Here is a 21,773-nt window from a genome sequence, read left to right as displayed (position 1 = left end):
TTTCACAACAATCGGTCGAGTATTTTCGGAGATTATCTGTCTAATAAAAATCCGGGACACCAGACGGACAGACGGACAGACGGACGGACAGACGGACGGACAGGCGGACGGACAGACGGACAGACAGACGGAAATGGGAGACCTATTTCTTCGTCTTCTAGGGGTCATGAAAGATCGAGAAAACGCAAAAGTAGAGAGTCGGCCGACGGACTCGATTACAATACTTCCTTTGCTTACGCTCGGGAAGTAAAAATCTAATGCTACTAGGGATGATGCGACAGCTGATTTGAACAATGTAATATCTGAAATTGAAGAATGTAGGTTACGTAGTAATAATGTGTTGTTATTTAATATTCCCGAATCTTCTGCGTCGGAGATTGCGCAAAAGATTGATGACGATTTGCAACATGTCACATCGATTCTATCTCCATTAGGTTCGTTTCCTATACCGAAAAAAATTACACGTATTGGACAACATAAACCAAATGCTGTGCGCCCTTTAAGAATTACATACGATTCTGAAGCTACTGTTAAAGATGTTCTACGTTCGAATAGAAATAATTCTAATCGTAAACAACATTTTCGTCCAGATTTAACCAAATTACAGCGAGATTTTAATAATAATATGAGACAGGAATACAACGATAGGGTTTCTAAAGGTGAAAAGAATATAACTTTAAGGTACAAGAATAACATCCTTTATATCACTAAAAAGTTTAATTCGCAAAATAATTCCTCAAAAAAGTATTAAACTTTTTTTATCAGAATGCAGGCGGTATTAGGACGAAGTTAAATGATTTTTCGTTAAGTGTTAATTCCGGTGTATATGCTGTGATCATTATTTCTGAAACTTGGCTCTGCAGTAATATTGCTAATGAGGAATTACTTTTAAGTGATTATAATGTTTTCCGTGCTGATCGAGATGTTAATACTAGCAACAAAGTTAGGGGTGGCGGTGTGCTAATCGCTGTGAAAAGTTATATTCATTCGTCTCTTATTTTAACTGGTAATTCGGTTGAAAGTATTTATGTCCACATATCCCATAACGAATTAAACCTGATTGTTTGTGGTGTATATATACCTCCGGCTTCTCCATTAAATGTGTTTGAGGATTATTGTTGTGATTTGGAATCTATTTTCGAAAAATTTACGGAGTCTTCTTATATTATTGTGGGTGATTTTAATTTACCCCAACTTAGGTGGAATTTAGGCAACATTCAAAACAATGCACTTTCTGGTTCTCGTGATTATTATAATGTAATTTCTTACACTACTGCTTTTATGAACTTAGAACAACTAAACAAGATTATTAATAGTAGAAATGTCTTTCTAGATCTGGTTTTTTCCAATATTGTTAGTTTGGATATTAGTATTGCCATTGATCCTATATTTCCTGCGTCAGTTCATCATTTTCCATATGAATGGTGCGTGCCATCTACTTCTCTTTTTCCAGTGTATTCTGAGGCTCGATGTTTTGACTTTGCTAAAGGTAATTACAATCTTTTAAATAATTTTTTTGCTTCTGTACGTTGGGATTCTATATGGTCTGGTCTTACGATAGACGAAATGGTATCTGTATTTTATGACATTATATTTGCTGGTTTCAAATTGTATATTCCATTAAAGGTAGTAATAAATAGTGCTCAAACATTTCCAAAATGGTTTACCAAGGAACTCAAAGATTTATGTGTTATGAAAAAGTCTGCGCATTACCATTATAAGAAATCTGGAAAGTTGGACGATTACCTGCACTTTAAAAATTTAAGATCTCGTTGCAAAGAATTGAGTAGACAACTGTATTCGGCCTACGTTTCTAAAGTTAACTTGAGTATTTCTAACAACCCAAAATTTTTTTGGAAGTTCATTCGAGACAAGAGAAACAATGATATGATACCTAATGAGATGTGTCTGAATCAAGAAGTTGCTAAAGGAGGAAAACAAATAGCTGACCTTTTTGCGAAGTATTTTTCTTCAGTTTATGTGAAAGATGATTCAAGAAATTTTTTATGCGATTTTGAAGTGCCTTTGCAGGTGAATGATAATGATTTAAGCGTTACTCTTTCAATTGTTTTTGAACATATTTCGGCTTTGTATCTGTCTTGCAATAGTGGACCTGATGGAATTCCTAGCGTCGTTTTAAAGAATTGCAACTATATTCTTTCGCTGCCACTGTTTATTTTGTTTAAAACTTCTTTAAATTTGGGTATTTTCCCTCATGCATGGAAGAACAGTTACATTATTCCGGTCTTTAAATCTGGACAGCGACAGCGTGTTGATGACTATAGAGGAGTCTGCAATCAATCAGTAATTCCCAAACTTCTAGACAGTATTGTATCTTCTCAACTGCAGTGGACATCTTCATTAATAATCTCTTCTAAACAACATGGTTTTCGCAGCAACAGATCGACAATGTCTAATTTATTAGAATATTATTCTTTTCTTAATGAATCTATCAGCTGTCGATCTCAAGTTGATTCTATTTATACAGACTTCGCCAAAGCGTTCGATCGTGTTAACCATAGATTATTAATTTTGAAATTGCGAAAATTAGGGTTTACAGATTTGACAATTAGTTGGCTAACCTCTTTTCTTACGGACAGAAAACAACAGGTCCGCATTGGTAAATACATTTCTGATCATTTTGATGTTTCTTCTGGTGTACCGCAAGGTACACACTGTGGTCCTATACTTTTCCTATTATTCATCAATGATTTGACTAGTTGTTTTCGTCATTGTAATTATCTTTTTTATGCTGATGATTTGAAACTTTTTAAAAACATACGTTTTACTGTGGATGCTGAAAAACTTCAACTTGATTTAGAGTCTTTAATTGATTGGTGTGATAAAAATTGGCTACCTTTAAATTTAAAAAAGTGTTACATAATTTCATTTTATAATACGAAATCTTTCATTGAGTTCGACTATCAATTAAATAATCATTCTGTGTCTCGTATTTCAGAAATTAAAGATTTGGGGGTAATATTTGACTCTGCTCTTTCCTTCAAATCTCACTATTCGTATATTTTCAAAAAATCTTTGCAAATATGGGGACTCATTTGGTGTAACTGTAAGGATCTTTCTCCAGTGGCCTTAAAGACTCTTTTTTGTTCTTTGGTTCGCTATCATCTAGAGTATTGTTCCTCCATTTGGCTTCCAATTTACCATGTTGATTCTGAACTGTTGGAAAAAGTGCAAAAAAGGTTTCTCCGCACTTTAGAATATAAGCTAGGCCGTAGGCACAATAAAAGTGATTACCAATGGATTATGAATAAATTTAACATCCAAACATTGAGTGTTCGAAGACAGATTGCTGATGCTTGCGTTCTTCATGGGATTATTAATGGCTATATTGACAATCCAGATTTGTTAGCTAAGTTGTCCTTCGTCGTCCCGGCAGTTGACAGTCGATCTACACGTAACCTATCTATTTTTAGAATTCCTCCTGCGACAACTAATTTCTCTGCTAATCATCCTTTAAGAAGAATTATGGAGGCTGCTAATGGTTATATCAAACGCAAAGAAGTTTGTTTATTTAGTTCTTCCAAAGCGGTATTCAAGAATAAAATTACTTTTTATTACCGACATTAAGTTTTTTTTTTTTTTATGCATGCTAATATCTGTATCAAGGAATATATTCACCAGTTTATCTATTTATTAATTTTTTTTTTAACTATTTTGTATTTGTTTAAGTTATAAGTTAAGTTATTTAAAAATTATTTATATTTCTTTTCTTATGTAATTGGAGAGTTTTCCGTTAATAAACCATTATTATTATTATTATTTGTATGTATTTTGAAAGAAATTGAGTTGAAAGTTTCTGGGAAAATGGAGTGAGTCGTTCCTGATTTAATCAATAGAATAAATTGACTCATTCATTAATTAATTTTTTTGAGCCACCTAGGTATATAAGCAAATCTAAAAAATATGAATTACAAGTAAAAACTCATCATATTTTGCACATTTTTAGTAAAATTTTGAGATGACGTTATCAATTTTTTAGTAGCATAATCCTGAACTTGTGGTTTATAGATACATTATTGAGATTTTTCGGCTTTTCGGCTTTTCGATTTTTTAATTTTTGATGTTTCAATTTTTGACATTTTCAGTTTTTCCATTCTTCAAATTTTCGATTTCTCCATTTTTTTATTTTTCGATTTGTCAATTGTCCGATGTTTCAATGATACGATTTCGCAATTTTTCAACTTTTCGATATTTTAATTTTTCAATTTTTAAAATTCTAGATTTTTCGATTTGTCGAGTTTTCGGTTCTTCTATGCATATTTCAGTTTTTCAATTTTTGGAATTCATTAAATTTCTGATTTTCCATTTTTTTTTAGTTTTTCGATTTTCCAGTTTTTCGATGTTTCGATTTTTCAATTATACGATTGTTAAATTTCTCGATTTCTAAATTTTAGATGTTCCAATTTTTATTTTTTTGATTTTTTCATGTTTGGACTATTTATTATTGCTAAAAAGAAGTAACTACCAAAATGGTGACTAAAAATATGTAAAAATTAATAGAAAATAGAACACATTGCTGCTAAAACATAAAAATAACTGTACTTTCCCAAAAAAATCTATTGCATGATTACTGTTCCACTAGTATTGCTGATTTAGGACGTTAGTATCAAACGCAATGAAAGAATTAATTCTTAGTTAAACAAAAAAATAGTTGCATGTCAAAATCGAGTGAAACATGTGAGATGTGTGTAAACAAAAGCATCCAAATAATAACTTTTTCCCGCAGAATTTCTGGACGCTTATAGAGTCAACATTGGCCTGAGCGCCCTACGGTCTGTGGATCATACAAGTTCTCGAGCGACGATGTGTCTAACGAGGCAGTTGAAATACCTGATATGTCACAGCGCAAAAAGTATTTCTCAAAAAACTTTCAAACGTTGATGTCTTTTTAATCGAACAAAACACAATTGGCGAATTCAATAATCCAGAATGACGCGCAGAAAAATCCTTTAGACTAACCGAACGTTATTTTGGTAAAATTTGCAAAATGAGCGAACAACTAACAAGATAAATTTTGGGAAAATAATATGACAAAGCCCTAAAAAAATTTTATTTATATGCCTTACTTCCGGAGAGAGTAGATTCTCGCTATTAAACAAGTCATTAGACAAATTGTAAAGAAAAAATTGCACAAATAAAATTTTTTATTTGAATTCGCGTCATGTGTAGTTCATATAAATCTTTTGCCCTTCTAGTATAAACACACACAGGAATAAATAGTAATAGTGGAATAGGTTTACTGGAGATACCATGTAAAAAACGTAGTATTTTGCCGAGATAAGACGGATTTTGGCAGATAACATACCTTCTAAGAAAACGAAGGGTGGGTGGGCGGGGCTAGTACTTGCCAAGATAAGACGGATTTTGGCAGATGACATACCTACATTAAGGAAAAAAAAATGCAAAATCTAAGCCCCGCCCACCCGCCTTCTCTCAATTGTGACGAATTTTTTCATTCCTTGTCAGACAGAGGGGCGGAGCGTAATTGCAAAATCGATAGTTCTCTACAAAAATTTACCGTTTTAAACATGTTTTAAGTTTCTTGTTCTGGAAAGAAGACTATAGACATTAAGAAAAAACAAAGCCAAAATATAACACCCGCCCACCCGCCCTATCTCAATTGTGACGAATTTTTCATTCGTTGTCAAACTGAGGGGTGGAGCGTAATTGCAAAATCGATATTTCTCTACAAAAATTTACCATTTCAACATGTTTTAATTTTCTTGTACTTGCCAAGTTAAAACTGATTTTGGCAGATGACATATCTTCTAAGAAAACAAAGGGTGGGTGGGCGGGGCTAGTACTTTGCCGAGATAAGACGGATTTTGGCAGATAACATATCTTCTAAGAAAACAAAGGGTGGGTGGGCGGGGTTAGTACTTGGCATGATAAGACGGATTTTGGCAGATGACATGCCTATATTAAGGGAAAAAAAGCAAAATCTAAGCCCCGCCCACCCGCCCTATCTCAATTGTGACGAATTTTTCATTCCTTGTCAGACGGAGGGGTGGAGCGTAATTGCAAAATGGATAGTTCTGTACAAAATTTACCATTTTAAACATGTTTTAACTTTCTTGTTCTGGAAAGAAGACTACGGACATTAAGAAAAAAAAAAGCGAAATATAAGCCCCACCCACCCGCCCTATCTCAATTGTGACTAATTTTGCATTCGTTGTTAGACTGAGAGGCGGAGCGTAATTGCAAAATCGATATTTATCTACAAAAATTTGCCATTTTAAACATGTTTTAAGTGTTTAGACTTACTTTACTTGGGTAAAACTGATTTTGGCAAATAACATACCTTCTAAGAAAATAAAGGGTGGGTGGGCGGGGCTAGTACTTGGCAAGATGAAACTGATTTTGGCAGATCATATACCTCCTAAGAAAACAAAGGGTGGGTGGGTGGTGCTAGTACTTGCCAAGATACGACGGATTTTGGCACATGACATACCTATATTAAGGGAAAAAAATGCAAAATCTACCTCATAGGTGGTGCGGAAAAGAGTATCAAAAAATTAAATTTAACTAAATATGATTGTTCAGGTAAATAAGTGGTTAGTGAAGTGATGAGAATCTAAATCTTGTCACTTTTGTGTATTGATTAATATATAAAATGACAGATTAATAAAAAATATTTGAATAATTTTTGAAAGAAAATATTTTAGTAGAATGTATAAAATTATAAAAATGTGCATACTTTTAAATCAAGTTATGTCAGCAATGAAAGAAGTCGACTTGTAAAAGAGTTTCAACAATGTTGGTCAGCTAAGAGTATTTATGAGTTTTATGACCTAAAGTACCTGGACTGATTACCTGAAAGGGTCGGTCCGCAAGGCTCGCTTCTGTGTAAAACTCAGCCATTTATTGAAACGGAAAACCTTGTAAATAGGGTTGCCTAGTTTCACTTTATTTTCATTATTCAGTATTTTTTTAAAAAGCAAATATTTTGATAAATATAAATTTTAAACAAAAATTACCGGGTCTTCCCCATAGAGCTCAATGTTGTCTTTATTGCACTGATATAAAAGTTGAAGCGAAAAATGCTCTCTCCTCGTCTAAAAATGCAATTTCCTTCGAAGAATGAACGACTAATTAAACACTAAACAATCACTTATTTTAAAAAATATTGTGTCTTCCCGAGAGATTTAGACATAATCTATCAATTGAAATGTCGATCTTTTTTTCAAAGTTGAAATTACGCCCGTAAAATGAAATTATGTTCAGCTCATTTTTCGGTCTGCTACTGGGCACCCTTAAGGTTCCCAAAGCATCTCTGGAGACCCTAGTCCTTTTTTATTGTGGAGCAATCCTCGGGGACTCTCGTGTCTTTTTCTAAGGATACTAAAGAATCTCTGGAGCCCTGAGTGCCTTTTTCAAATAATGAGAAACAATTTTTTTTGAAGGATGCTAAAAATTCTCAGGAGCTTCTAGTGTCTTTTTTTATTGTAAAATAATCCCAAGGACCCCAGTATCATGCTAAAAAATCTCGCGGCCTCCGTCTGTACGTTTTTAAAAAATGTGAAACAATTTCAATGGAACGCTCCTTTTTTGTGAGAGGGTATGTCGTTTCCCAATAAGATATCTGCCAAACTCAATCTTATCCGAGCAAGTACTAGGCCCACCCACCCACCCTCTTCTCATTCTCAGGTCTAATTTTCATTCAGGGAAAATAAAACTAATCAATGAAATAGAGGCCGGGGTGGGTGGGCGGGGTTAATTATATCTTCGTCTGTAGAGTGGGAGTGGGAAATAATAATAGAACCTAGGCGGCAAAAAGTGAAAAAAAATTCGCCAGTCGTAACTTTTTCGTTGTACAATTTGCTATAACATTAATTTTTTATTTCAGAAAAAAAAAAGCTCCTATGGGTGGGTGGGAATGTTTACGTTTAACTATTTCCTAAGTTTTAAATTTAATTTTGTTACTTCATCTGGATGTTTTATTAATTTATTTCAAATGTATGTATACAGGGTGTCTTTCAAATGGAACACCTCTATTTTGTGAGAGAGTATATCATTTGCCAATAAAAGATGTGCCAAAATAAGTCTTATCTTAGCAAGTACTAGCAATTGCTAAAATAAAACTGATATTGCCAAATAGCATATCCAAGAAGAAAATAACGGGTGGGTGGGCGGGGCCAATACTTCCCAAGATAAGACTGATTTTGGCAAATGATATACCCTTTACCCGTCCTTTTCTTAGAAGATATGTCATTTGCCAATATCAGTCTTAACTTATCGGGCACCAGCCCCACCCACCCACCCTCCCTTTTCTTAGAGCGTATGTTATTTGCCAAAATCAGTCTTATCTTAGCAGGTACTAGTACTTTAGTAAAGTAAAGGGCGGGTGGACGGAGCTAGCGCTTGCCAAGCTAAGGCTGATATTAGCAAACAACATACCCTCTAAGAAAATAAAGAGTGGATGGGTGGGGCTAGTACTTGGAAAAATAAGACTGATTTTGGCAAAAGACATATCTTGTAAGAAAAGAGAGGGTGGGTGGGCGGGGCTAGCACTTGCTAAGATAAAACTGATATTACCAAATGGCATACCCAAGAAGAAAGTAAAGGGTGGGTGGGCGGGGCCCATACTTACCAAGTTAAGAGGGTATGTCATTTGTGAAAATCTGTCTTATCTTAGCAGGTACTAGCCCTACCCACCCACCCTCTCTTCTCTTATTAGAGTGTATCTCATTTGCCAAAATTAGTCTTACCTTGCCAGCTGCTAGCTCCACCCAAGCACTGTCATTGCATTACTTTTAAAAAGGAATTCATTACTTTAACAATTATTTTTTGCATTTTGAAAATTTTGGTGAGAAGACAATTTTAGATATTTCTGGTATAGTATATATACAGGTGTTCAATTTATCTGTTCACGCCTGAATATTTCTGCATAGGCAACGCATTTTACGTTCCTTATACAGCTCTGATTAATTTTTATTTTTAAATAATAATGAACGCATAACACAAAGATCAGAACCAAAATTGACAAATATTTGGGTGACAAATTATTTCTGTCACCCAAATATCTTCAATTTTCGTTTGCTTTAAAATGCTTTCGAATTCCGAAAGTCATTAGATTTTTTTCTTTGGGGGAAGGTAAAAAATGACGTTTATAGTGTCCCAATCGAAAATGAAAACCACTTACGTGAAAGGATAATAGCGTCATGCAGATTGTCATTATTTGGCATTGACATCTTTGTCATTTTGTTCTGTGATTGCTATGATTGCTTATTAAAAAAAATTAAATTGGATGAAGTCGTCTCTGCGGTGTATAATATGTTGCCTATGCAAAAAACTATCAAGCGTTAACAGATAAAATGAACACCCTGTATGATTAAAGTCAATTTAAGTCCCTCGGTATAGACAAAATAGTATCAACGAATTAAAAAATGAGGTTTTCTTGACATCTAATAATCCCACAAATCACCAAATTAGAAACAAAATCCTGTCAATCGTAAAATAAAATCACAGTAGAGATAACAATTGTTATCTATGCTGTGATAAAATTCTCAAAAAAATAGGCAGGCAACCAAACTTACATCCAAATTTTCATTTTTCAATTTTCGAAATTTTGCTACTTCTGAGGTCGAAATCTATAAGAAAATTTTGTTAAAATTTGAAAATTGTGAAAATTGGAGGAAATTTTCTTAAAATAAAATTTTGAATTAGAAAAAGTTGCCTGCAATTTTGGAGAAACTTTCCAGTTAGTTTGTCTTAACAATAAAAATACTCAATTACACAAATTAAATTTACAAATAGTCAGTTTTTCCATATTCTTCAAATATTACACTGCGTTTTATAAAATTTTCCTAGAAGTTTTCTTTTGATACTGAAAACAAACCTGAGATTAGAGAAAATGCTCTAAAATACAGGATGTTCGAATTAAAAACATGCCAGAACCGAACCTTTGCAAATAAATCACTGTAGGTACATAAATAAGTTAACAGTCTTCATACACTTTTTTTTTGGTTTGTTAAGAGAAGGTGTGTGTGTGGATAAAAAAATGTGGAAAATTCCCAATCTCCAATATGGCGACCTTGAGAATTGATCAGGAAAAATATAAAGGTGTTCCATAAAAAATTATATATGTTTCGTGTAAAACCCTTAATTTGAAACAGTTTGTATATTTGAAAATAATTGTAAATTTCCAGACCGTTTGGACACCTGTGTAAAAAAACCTGAAATATAGTCAATAAAAAAAAACGTCCTCAAATTGGCTCTAGATGGAAAACACCGCTCTAAAATTATTTAGACAAAATTTACCTCGTGTTTTAAATTAATAGAACAAAACCAGTTTTTTCGAAAAATTATAAAATTTAATTTTGTAAAATATAATATACACTAGTATATTTGAAAATTGCTATATACTGTAGATCTAAGTTGCCGTAAAGATTTTTTCATTGAGACAACCTGTACCGCCAAAACCAAATTTTCCTGCTACAGATTACTTTTAAATAACCTATAATTTGGACAGTTTATAATAAATATAAAACTGAATTCATGCAAATTGTGTCTAAAATCGTTTTTTTTTTCATTTTTCACAAAAAATCGAAATTTTAAAAATACCCCAGTAGCAAGCAATATTTTTCTAATATTTATACAAGATTGATATAATATTAAATGTTGACTAGATATTACAAATATTTTTATAATATTTATTTTATATTTATAAATTTATATATGAATTTCAACATATATTACATATTTATGAAATGTCTTTTTATCAAGATACCGAACAACAAAAATGAAAAAAAAAAGTACCATGTTGGGACAACTTGTAGGTAATTTATTTCATAGGATTTTTATTGGAGCAATATTAAAAATTGATTCGAAAAAATACCAGCTATTGTGAAATTGACACTATTCGAAATCTGGCTTTGCACACTATTAATTGCTCATTAAAAAGTAATATTTTTTTTATTTTTGCGAACAAAAAATAACAATTTTATTCATCATGTTTATAAAACTTACTTAAATTTGCGTTTCACCTACAGATGCGCTTGCTCTGCTGGAACGCGTTTGCGCAATGTGCAACATATACATATTTTCTGTTATTGTTGGTGGTTCAAAAAGTGTTTTGTGTAAGTTCATGGTGTTTGTCCTATTGAAAAAAAAAAATGATGAATGTCCGGGCGCAACCAAAAAAAAGAAGAAATCGAGTTAGAAATTGCGGGAGATACGCAGAAATTGGATGAATTGGTAAGCATTTAGTATTATTATTATTATTATTATTAACTTACTAGTTAAGTTATAAACTAGTTTCAGACTAATAATAATGTTTATTTGTCAGGAAGAGAAGACGTAAAAAACATGTATGCAATTTTGAATAAATTATTAATAATGAACCAAATTGCTTTCAAGTTTTCAGGGCAAGGAAAAAAATAAGCTCTCTTTTAGTGAACTCACAATTAACAAGGCTACAATATGTAAAGTTACGTGATTTCTTAAAAATTACGAACTTTGTAAGTTAATTTAATTGTCGGAAACGGAAACGTCACAAAAACGCCACAACTACTGAAATTTAAAAAATGGTAGGACCTCATTAAGCGCAGACAAAAGCAAGAATGAATTCTCATCGAAAAAAACATGAGGTAAGATTTTTTTTATTTTAATTAATTATATCGCTTTTCAATGAATTGGTTATAGAGCAAATAATTATTAAATAAATATTTCTGTATAACGATTGAAATGTAGCAGAACATTGTTAATTCCATTGACAATGTATTTTTATTTCATTGTAAGTTGGCAGTGTAGTTTTATGTTTAAAAAATTTATATTGTGTTTCACATCAGGTGATTTTTTAAGTTTATGCTCTGGTTGGCCATGAAGCTTATGCCAGCAGTTTTAGTTTCACTGCTGACATAAGTGTCATGGGTAACTACAGCAGAAAAAAAAAATCACTTGGTACAAATTTTCAACGAATTGGTTCTAGGACAAATAATTTTTAAATGTATAAATATTGCCGCAACGTTTCAAATACACTGTTATTTCCAGTGACAATGTTTTTTTGTGTTTAATAAATTTTATGTTGTATTCCATGCAAGTTTTTTTATATCCATACCCCCTTTCATATAAAGAACATTTATTAAATGTTCTGAACTAAATAAGTATTAAACATTGAAAATAAATATATATTCAATATTTAAAACCAATAATGATTTTCTAAAAAAAAATCTGTCGTTACCCATATTATTTAAATGTTAGAACTTCAATATCAGTGGCGTAACTACCGGTGTTCCACGTGTTCGGCGGAACACGGGCCCGCTGCTTCAAGGGGCCCGGTCCGGTCGCACGAACATTTTTTTATTAGATTTTTTTTATATTATTGCCCAAATTACATCCTGAAATAAAAAATTCGAAAATGTGCGGTAATCCCAGGATTGATGGTTGATTGCTATTTACGAATTTTTTGCTGCAAAGAGCGGCATCTCAATATTATAGACTCAATAAACTCGGGTTTTAGCCTTAGATCATATAATAAATAGATACCAATACTCAAACTGAAAGGTGTGACTAGACATGAAGCTATCTGTTGTCGTTTTCTACGTCCAGGGGAGTAGTATAATGCTATCCTTGTGTGATCACCACATCTTCATCTTTGTTATATGCATTTCATCTGTATATGTCTATTTCACTTCCATCCTTGTACCGCACCAACGCAACAAGTCGCTTTTGACAGATGTTTCTTCTAACCTCTCTTTCGAGTTGTTGTACAAAAAACAATTTTAGAATTTAGAACAAAGATCCTATTTTAAGTGATATAGTCATAAAGGATCACAATTGCTGCCCAATAATTTACTATTGCTTTCGTTATCTACTGTGAATTATTTATAAAATCAAGCTGTCAACATCTTTCTTCCGAAGTTAGTTCAGACATACTTCCTAAAATTTAGGCGCGCAAAATTCAAATAGTGATCAGGCAAGGATAGCTTCATTGTAATCCCTCCATGCACGAGAGAGATGTGTGACAGGAGGATGTCGTCACAGGCTGTCCTAGGGAAAGAAAACGGCATGGTGGTATCTATTTATTATATGATCTAAGGTTTTAGCGACCGGCACCGGTGTTTTATGAAAATTTTCGTATTTTCAAAACTATTTTAATTTTGTACTTGTGGTGCTTTTTTGGAATAATAAAATACATCTGACGTATGTTACAACTAATTTTTTAAGTAGAAAAAAAACTGGACTGGGAAATTATTACAGAATGACCTACTAGTGTCACTGAAATTATCACAGCATGTTTCACTTTTCTTACAATACCTCTTTCGGTGGTTTCAGCGGAAAGATCTTTTTCGAAATTAAAAATGACTAAAATTTTTTAAGAAACAATGAGCCAATGCAGATTACCTTCATTGAATCTCTCAAATGGAAATCAAATTGCTAGAAGCTTATATGTGTCAAATTTTGTATCAACTTGTGCCCATTGAAAAGCAAGAAGAAAACAATTTTGAGATTAGAAAAAAATGGGCATTTTATCTATACTTCTATACTTACTTATATTATAAAGTTGAAGAGTTTGTTTGGTTGAACGCGCCACTCTCAGAAACTACTGGTTTGAATTCAAAAAATCTGTTCGTGTTGGAAAGTACGTTTATCGAGGAAGGTTATAGAGTTATAGACTATATAACATCACCCTATGATTCAGGGCCGGCTTAACACGGTAAGCGAAAGATGCACCGCATCGGGGCGCCCGTGACAAAGGGCGCGGGGCGGCGGGCTATTATATATATTAACTCTATAAAAAAAATTAATATTAGTTTTGCATTGAATCACTAGCAATAAAATATTATAGCAGTAACAGACAAAGGCGTCCATCGAAAACTTTTCAGAAAAAGCTACATTTTAACATTCCACTATGACCACCAAAACAGATCCCAAGAAGTCAATTCCTGGCACTTTCAAACTGTAATATGTAATTGTAAAAAAGTGCGCCTTTGGGTTGGGTGATGGGACCTTTAGATCAATACCGAAAAAAAATAACCAGATTTATGATGCATTATCTGGGTAACAATTTAACGAGACAGCGGTATAACCACACCCAGATGTTTTTCCTAACATTTGTCACGTTTGTTTTTACCATAAAAGTCCATGTCGGCATACTTAAAAATTTTATTTTCCAAGTCTAGTCGGTTGGTTTTGGTTGTGGTGGTTATTCAACAGTTTTGTTATATTTTTCACTGTTCCTGTTTGTAGCCGAATTTGGTTGTGTGTATCATTTCGTGGCTTTTTGTCATCATTAATTTTAAATTTAAATTTCGATTAACATTGAGGTAAGTCTAAATTAAAAATAACTTTGAAATCGTATCAATTTTACAATATTAAAAATTGAAAAACGTTTGCAATATAAATATTTTTATATTTATACTATATATAGTTTAAGAAATATCGGTGTACCCTATAAAATTTTATTGACAATAACGAGGCGGACAGTAGTACAGTGGTAAGAAATATTTATGGCTCACACCAGTCCCCCCGAATTTGTTAAAGTGACTCGATCTTGAAATGTGTGGCAATTAGTAACTTTTATGAAATAGAAATATATCTGTGTCCTTGTTATGCTCCGTCTTTTCGACAGCAGGTATTTTTTGCTTTCAGTATGGCGATCCTGTTACTGTCATTTGGCCGTCAATTGCCTTGGTGGTAACACGTCTTCCACGACTGTTTGCTGGTTACCGGTGAGACTTTCTCGTTGAATAGGGCTGGAGTTACTTTGAGACTGGAATAGTGTTCTTTCCGGTCCGTTAACTCAATAATTCTAGTACAGTCTGTCGTAACCTCAAATCGTAAACACATCAAACTTTCGTTGACAGATAGCGAAAATTACTAGCCTCGCGCTATCTTTGTTTAACACATAGGTTAGGTTCCTCTCTGTCGAATTCCGACCACAGGCAGTTTGCCGTACTTTCTAAAAGTAATAGTAGATCTAGTGACTTTAGAATTTGTAGGAGAACATTTAGCAGGTAATTGTACGCATAGGATCGGACTTCCGCTGCTTTAGAAATTTAAGATCTGCGGATTACCGCCATGCGACAACTTTAAGTTGTAAATATCTCTTGCTATTGTAATACTGTCCGTCTCGTTATTGGCAAGAAAATTTTATAGGGTACAACGATATTTCCTAAACTATAGAAAAGTTGTTGCCCGCAGCTCCGTTTGCATGGAATTCGCAATTAGGACTCATCATTTTTCATACATGATAGTTTTCCGGGTTGGAACCGTGTAAATTGGGTTTTTGGGCTCAACGTTTCGCACACTTTCGTAAGTGGCGTCTTCAGGAGCAGGGTTAAAAATAAGGCAAAAGCACACGGTAACTCAGTATGTCAACCATACCAGAGGCGAAACTCTTTTGAGAAATTACACGGTTCCAACCCGGAAAACGATCATGTATTGATTCCGACCGTGAAAGCCTCCGAATTATCATTTTTCAACTCGTTCACTTCTCCCTCCCAAGTGAACCCGTCTGACTTAAAAACTCACGGCATTTCTGCACAAAGCTTCATCCCCTATTTTGTCCCCGTAGGAGCGGAATTTCCAGAAATCTTTTCTTAATGGGTGCTTATGACACAAAAGTAACCTACTGTCCAAATTTCATGTTTGTAGCTTCAGTAGTTGAGGCTTTGCGTTGATGAATCAGTCAGTCTGTCAGTTAAGACAAACATTTTTATATATTAAAATTGATTCATCATAATTTTATGCATGTTTGTTAATAAAAAGTATCTCTCTACAAAATTATGTGATTACAAAATTTTATTTGTTTTTTTTTACAAATTTTTTTTTAAAGGCGTTGAACAAGTAAGTTTGCATCGGGGCGCCTGGTCCCTTAGAGCCGGTCCTGCTATGATTAATAGGAGCAGAGCAGCAATGAAAAATATCGGAAAAACGGGAAAATTATTCGTCTTTTGACAGCTTCCGTTGCTTACGCTGCTTATTAAACGGCTAAAGTTACATAAAAATCATGTATGATGGAATTGTCCCCTTCTAAAAGTTCTAAAAAAAAGTCCGTGACAGCATACGTCAATCTTTTAAGGTCGACTCAGTATAACCTTTTTTATGGTAATGAATTTTTTTCTAAAATAATCTAATATAAAATTCTAGTGTCACAGTGTTTGTAACCAATCTCCTCCGAAACGCCTTGACCGATTTTTATGAAATTTTTTGTGTATATTCGGTAGGTCTAGTAAACTATTTTTTAAACCCCTAAGTGATAAGGGTGACCCACCAAACTTTTTTTATTTTTTAGACAACATTTTTTATTTTTATTTTTTTAAGATTTGGCATCAAAAAGTACATATAACCCTAAATTTTGATCCTTCTACCACCAACCCCCATTTTTTAATAACGATATGAGTATCTTTGCTTTCATCCACAGATGCGCAATAGTGTTGCAAGATGGCCATTGAATATAATCATTGCCGTACGATAAATTTTTATGTATTTATTTTAATTTAATTTTTTATTTAACTATGTACCAAAATACAACAACGTTTGCCGGGTCGGCTAGTTTCTAATATTGTATATATTTTAATTATGTCTTCAGGTAATTATTGTATTTTATTTTTTTAATTCAATGTTTCAGGTAGAATGATTTTAATAAAACGTTAGCGCTAATTGCAATCTACTCATTCTTTACTCATTATACTCGTATTTTTAAATATTTTTATTTCGCTGTTCATTAGGGGCCCCACAGTGTTGTAGAACACAGGCCCGCAGTTTGATTGTTACGCCACTGTTCAATATTTATTACATATAAAATGTTACTGGGGTAATATTAATACAGGTGTTCCATTTATATGTTTGGTGTTTCCAAGTTAGCATTAGACGCAATTTTACTCCTAGTCTGCTAATCCCGAAAGGTGCTGAAAAAGACTGCAAAAATCTAAAACCATATAGAATATTCTCTTTAAATGTATGAATACAGGGTGTAAAATTTTATAACTGACAGAAGAAAATACGGTTTCACATGGTACAAAAACTAAAAATTTTGACCTGACCTTAACACGCTTCTTAAAGGTTTATCATTTGAAAAAGTGAGTCTCATCTTAGTAAATGCTAACGATTTATCATCTTTCCTATAACCTTAAAACGTTTGTTATATTTCAGTACATTCTCTTTTGAAATTTTCAAGTTAAATTTCCCAAAAATCTCGATGTGAAAACTCAACAAATGGATTCTAAATTACACATGCATGGAATATGTAGTTCTATAAAATTTAAGAAACAAAATTCTATTCTACAAAATTATAAAATGACATTATTTTTCAGGAAGTTATAAACGAAAAAATTTTGATGCTTACGATAACCTAAAACGTTTCCAAAATTTCAGTGCAGGTTCATGAAAATATAATTAACAGAAATGAACTTTGATAAATTTCAGAAAACGTTGTAAATATGAAACGACATCTTTGAAAAAATGAAAAAAACAAACATTAAAAAAATGCTAAGGAACACTGTAGTATCATTTTATGAAATCGTGCAAATTTTTGGAGATATCAACACTTACCCTTGAGTAACAACACAAACACACTGAACCGGCAACTGGTTAGGCGATCGTGACCTTTAATGGATCTTTTGGTCTTTTATAAGCAAAGACCTCTCCAAGGACTTGTTTTTGCAAAGTTGTTTACCAGTTTAACCAGTCTGTTTGGCGTATCGTAAAAGTATTTGTGTTCCACCAAATAATCCTTAATTAACTTTAATACGAACATTTGTGTCCTTTTTGCTAAAATATTAACAAATTTAAACCACGAAACATAAAACTGGACACAAACGTTGATTAGCATGGTGTGGAGTCATAAAATGCAGGATTCACAAGGACAACCTCCAAAAAGTACGCGTCCGTTGATAAAGTTAAGTTAAATAAATAAATTTTATTGACAGAAATTCTTTGATTTTTCTTATTTGTGTCTACCCAAAATATCAGAACATTCATTAATAACTGTTTACTAAAGAAAAATCTATAAAGTGATTGTCGAAAGTTACTATGGAACGCAAAAATATTGTCGGTACCCAGCAAGGAGGGATATTAGACTGCTCCGCCTCATCACTGCGGGTTTCCGTAAAATTAAAAAAAAAAAAAACATCAAAAATTTTGTCTTTAGTCGAAAATAATTGTCATAATAGAAAACAAACAAAAAAACTTACAGTTTTTCGGGTTTGCCTGGCACTTCTACTTCACCGGTGGTTGGAAACAGACTCTCCGTTCGACCGCCAGGTTCAGTTTTATGAGTCGATTTTTATTTGTTGCCTTAGCAAATACGAAAATTATAATTATATTGATAATTCTGGTCGTCGTACAAAGGTCAACCCAAAGTTTTTTCGTGTTTAATTTGTTCACTCGTTTCCTTTTGTTTTTTCTCCAAAACTATTAACATGATTGTTGATTGACGCCAACCGGAATTTCTGTTCACCTCTACAAAAATGCAACGATGTTTTTGCGCACTGAATTTTTGAAACCGGTTCTCTAAAAAAGTAACGAGTGGATCAACTAATTTTATTGCGTCAACAATAGTCGACATAATTAATTTCTCAGAATGAAGACAAGTCGGCTTTGAAATATCGTGAAATTTGCCGCCTCGTTGTGATGATTGATGCCTAGTCGTCGCCTGTCATAAATGTCACTTATTACGTAGGCAACCAATTATTAAGTTGAGGTTATAGTTTTGTCACCTATCTCAATAGAACAGCAAACTGCAATGCAGTGACAGATTTTTCAAAGCCACCTTGATAAATCGGTGACACTGAATTACTGACGCCTTGCGGCCTTGACCATTGTTTTATTATCCTTTTTCTGCACAAAACAATTATTTAAATAATATTCTTCAAGAATGTGACACCTTTTTCGTGTTTTGTGAATACATATTGGAGTGCTACTATTTTAAGATTTCTTGTGAAAAGGAAATTTGTCAATAATATCATAGTCCAAATTTTTTTTCTTTTTTTAATAACTCATACAAAATCAAAACAAACAGACGTAAAATGCAAATTTGCACTTTCGTGTTTTGCGTGCTGTAAAACACTGGATTGTTAGTTTTTGTTACCATTTATTTTTCGTTTGACACTTCCAATTTCGGCTACAACCAAATGATCGTAATTCACCCAACGACAAACCCACATCACACCTATAAAACGATCTATTGAAAAAATTATCTTGTTTGAAAATAGTACTCCCATATAGAATTTGATAACAGCAACCAGCTAATTTTATTTCAATAAATACATAAAGCCCATCAAATACAAAAATGAGAAACACTTAAATTAATAATCTCAGATTCTAACTCTACAATAAACTAAAAATGAAGTAGCTAATAGGCACGACGAATATCGAGGCAGACATCTTCATTCCAAAGGCACAGGCAAAACCGTACCAGATTAAAGAGAAAATTCCGGCTTGGAAGGCCAAGTGGAGAAGAAGCAACCTAAAATAAAAAAATATATGTATATGTGACAGCGTAGCTGCTGAAACCCGCCACATCCACTTACACATTATCTTTGGCTTTGGCAGCCGGTAACGTCTTCAGCGGCTCCTTATTCAAATAAACCCGAGCCCCTAGTGCCAAATCCCTGAAATAATCTATCCACGTCAACTCCGCAATATCTAAATTAAACTTCTCTTGATCACTCTTCGACAACGAATTATGCAACTCCATCGTCTTAGTAGCGTCGTACTTCCACTCCGTAAAAATAAACTTCTCCAAACGATCCAACGAGTTGTTCACGTTGCGGTGCAACTTCATCAAACTACAACGTCATACGTTACTTAAGTCACATTTAACCCGACTTAACTTACATCGGACGTCCGCCGCCCAACTTCGTCACGAAATCCAGAAGTATAGCAGGCAGGATGTGAACGAAAAATGCAGATATTTTGTAGTACGTGATTGTGGGTACGAATTTCAGGTATGGGTACCAGACTGCTGATTTCAGGGGGTATTCGTGGAGGTAACCGTTGATTTGGTCTTCTATTAGCATCCAGGAGAAGGGTTTCCTGGTGCTGGAGGTGCAATGGTACACTTCTACGGCCTTGGCTTGCTTGGTGCCGGCACTGAAGCCTGCCGCTAGGAGGTTGTTGATGACCATGTCCACTGGGATGTAGTCGTAGATGAGGTTTCTGCCCACCGGGAGGCGGCGAATCACGCCTTTGGCCGCCCCCATGAGGAAGCCCTGGGGGCCGTTCTTGCTGATGGTCCAGCCGGGGACGGGTTCTTTCCATGCTCCGACAACTGAAACAATGTTGTTTTATGAGTTATTGATTTATTGTAATCGTAAAATGTTTACATAATAGTAAAATTATGCCAACTTGATGACTTTCTCGACTGAACACTAGTTATATAGCATCTTATGTTAGTAATACCCAATATGGTTCTGTCCACAAAACAACACTATAACAAATCTGTGTGAAATTACGCAATATCTGTTTAATAGTAATTTTAACGACTTCATCAAGTGGATGTTATGTGCGTACGCTTTCGAAGTGGTTGACCATAAAAGTTTACTACACAAATTACGCTATAAAAATATTTGTTTCCTAGTAACTTCTATAAAGTAAAAACCAGTGGTGAAATGACACTCTCACAACATTTTTGACTAGAATTTTTCAATTTTTTGTTTCTTTAGTTTTTCGATTTGCAATTTTTTATAACACTTCACGTTTTCATTTTTAAATGTTTCAATTTTTCGATTTTCCACCTTTTGGATGTTTAATTTTTTTAGATTTTGCAATTTTCCCAGTTGTAATTTCACGAGATTTCATTTTTTAATATTTGAATTTTTTAGACTTCTTGAATATTTCAATTTGCAATTTTTTGTTTCAATTTTTGACTTTCTTTATTTTTTCAATTTTTCGATTTTAAAATTTTTGAATTTTTCAATTTTTCGTTGCTTGAATTTTTCAATTTAAATTTTTTCAATTTTCTGTTTCTTCAGTTTTTCGATTCTTTAATTTTTGATTTACTTAAATTTTCGATTGCAATTTTTCAATTTTTGATTTTTTTTCCTTCATTTTTTTTTAATTTTTCAGTTTTTCGGTTTTCAATTTTTCAATTTGCGTTTTTCGTTTCGGATTTGTATTTTCTTTATTTTCTCAATTTTTCGTTTCTTCAATTTCTAAATTTTGCATTTTTTCGATTCTTTAATTTTTTATTTTCTAAAATTTTCGATTTAAAATTTTTCGTTTCGGATTTTTATTTTATTTATTTTTTTCAATTTTTCGCTTCTTCAATTTCTAAATTTTGCATTTTTTCGATTTTTTAATTTTTCATGTTCTCAAATTTTCGATTAGCAATTTTTAATTTCTCACTTTTTTTCCTTCAATATTACAACACTTCACGTTTTCATTTTAAAATTTTAAAATTTTCCGATTTTCTAACTTTTGGATGTTTTATTTGTTTCGAATTTGCAATTTTTCCATTTGTAATTTTACGAGTTTTCATTTTTTGATTTCTAAATTTTTAGATTTTTCAATTTTTCGTTTCTTGAATTTCCCAATTTGCAAATTTTTCGTTTTTCGGTTTTTCAATGTTCTAATTTTATAATTTTTCTTTTTTCAATATGAAATTTTTCGATTTTCAATTTTCGATTTCGCTTTTTCAATTTGGATGTTTCAATTTTTAAATTTTGCAATTTTTTGATTCGCAATTTCACGAGTTTTCGTTTTTTATTTTTAGATTTTTCAACTTTTCGTTTCTTGATTTTTTCAGTTTACAATTTTCCGTTTCGGATTTTGATTTTCTTTATTTTTCAATTTTTCGTTTCTTCAAT

At 32.9% G+C, this 21,773-nt stretch overlaps 2 protein-coding genes across 3 annotated transcripts in view; both read right to left on the bottom strand.

Annotated features, from left to right (window-relative positions):
• LOC135139104 (putative fatty acyl-CoA reductase CG5065) overlaps positions 1–18,264 on the bottom strand; it is a 90,870-nt gene extending 72,606 nt beyond the window's left edge. Inside the window, exon 1 of one of the 2 annotated variants that reach the window (XM_064069195.1) lies at positions 18,159–18,264. The gene's annotated coding sequence lies outside the window, so the exon portion shown is untranslated. Of the gene's footprint in view, positions 1–17,517; positions 17,601–18,158 lie in introns of those variants that run through there. The other variant, XM_064069199.1, reaches the window with a different exon arrangement.
• A 924-nt stretch (positions 18,265–19,188) lies between these two features.
• LOC135139121 (putative fatty acyl-CoA reductase CG8306) overlaps positions 19,189–21,773 on the bottom strand; it is a 39,519-nt gene continuing 36,934 nt past the window's right edge. Inside the window, exons 3-5 of the mRNA XM_064069231.1 lie at positions 19,804–20,236; positions 19,497–19,754; positions 19,189–19,432 (exon numbers count right to left, since the gene is read on the bottom strand). Of these exons, the coding sequence (XP_063925301.1) occupies positions 19,294–19,432; positions 19,497–19,754; positions 19,804–20,236 (830 nt within the window). The 3' untranslated portion in view covers positions 19,189–19,293. The remainder of the gene's footprint in view (positions 19,433–19,496; positions 19,755–19,803; positions 20,237–21,773) is intronic.

Source organism: Zophobas morio, unplaced genomic scaffold, assembly GCF_036711695.1.
Source record: "Zophobas morio isolate AGI-343-1 ecotype UQ-CSIRO unplaced genomic scaffold, CSIRO_AGI_Zmor_V1 ptg000030l, whole genome shotgun sequence".
NCBI classification, from domain to species: Eukaryota; Metazoa; Arthropoda; class Insecta; order Coleoptera; family Tenebrionidae; genus Zophobas; species Zophobas morio.
This window is presented reverse-complemented; position numbering and strand designations above follow the sequence as displayed.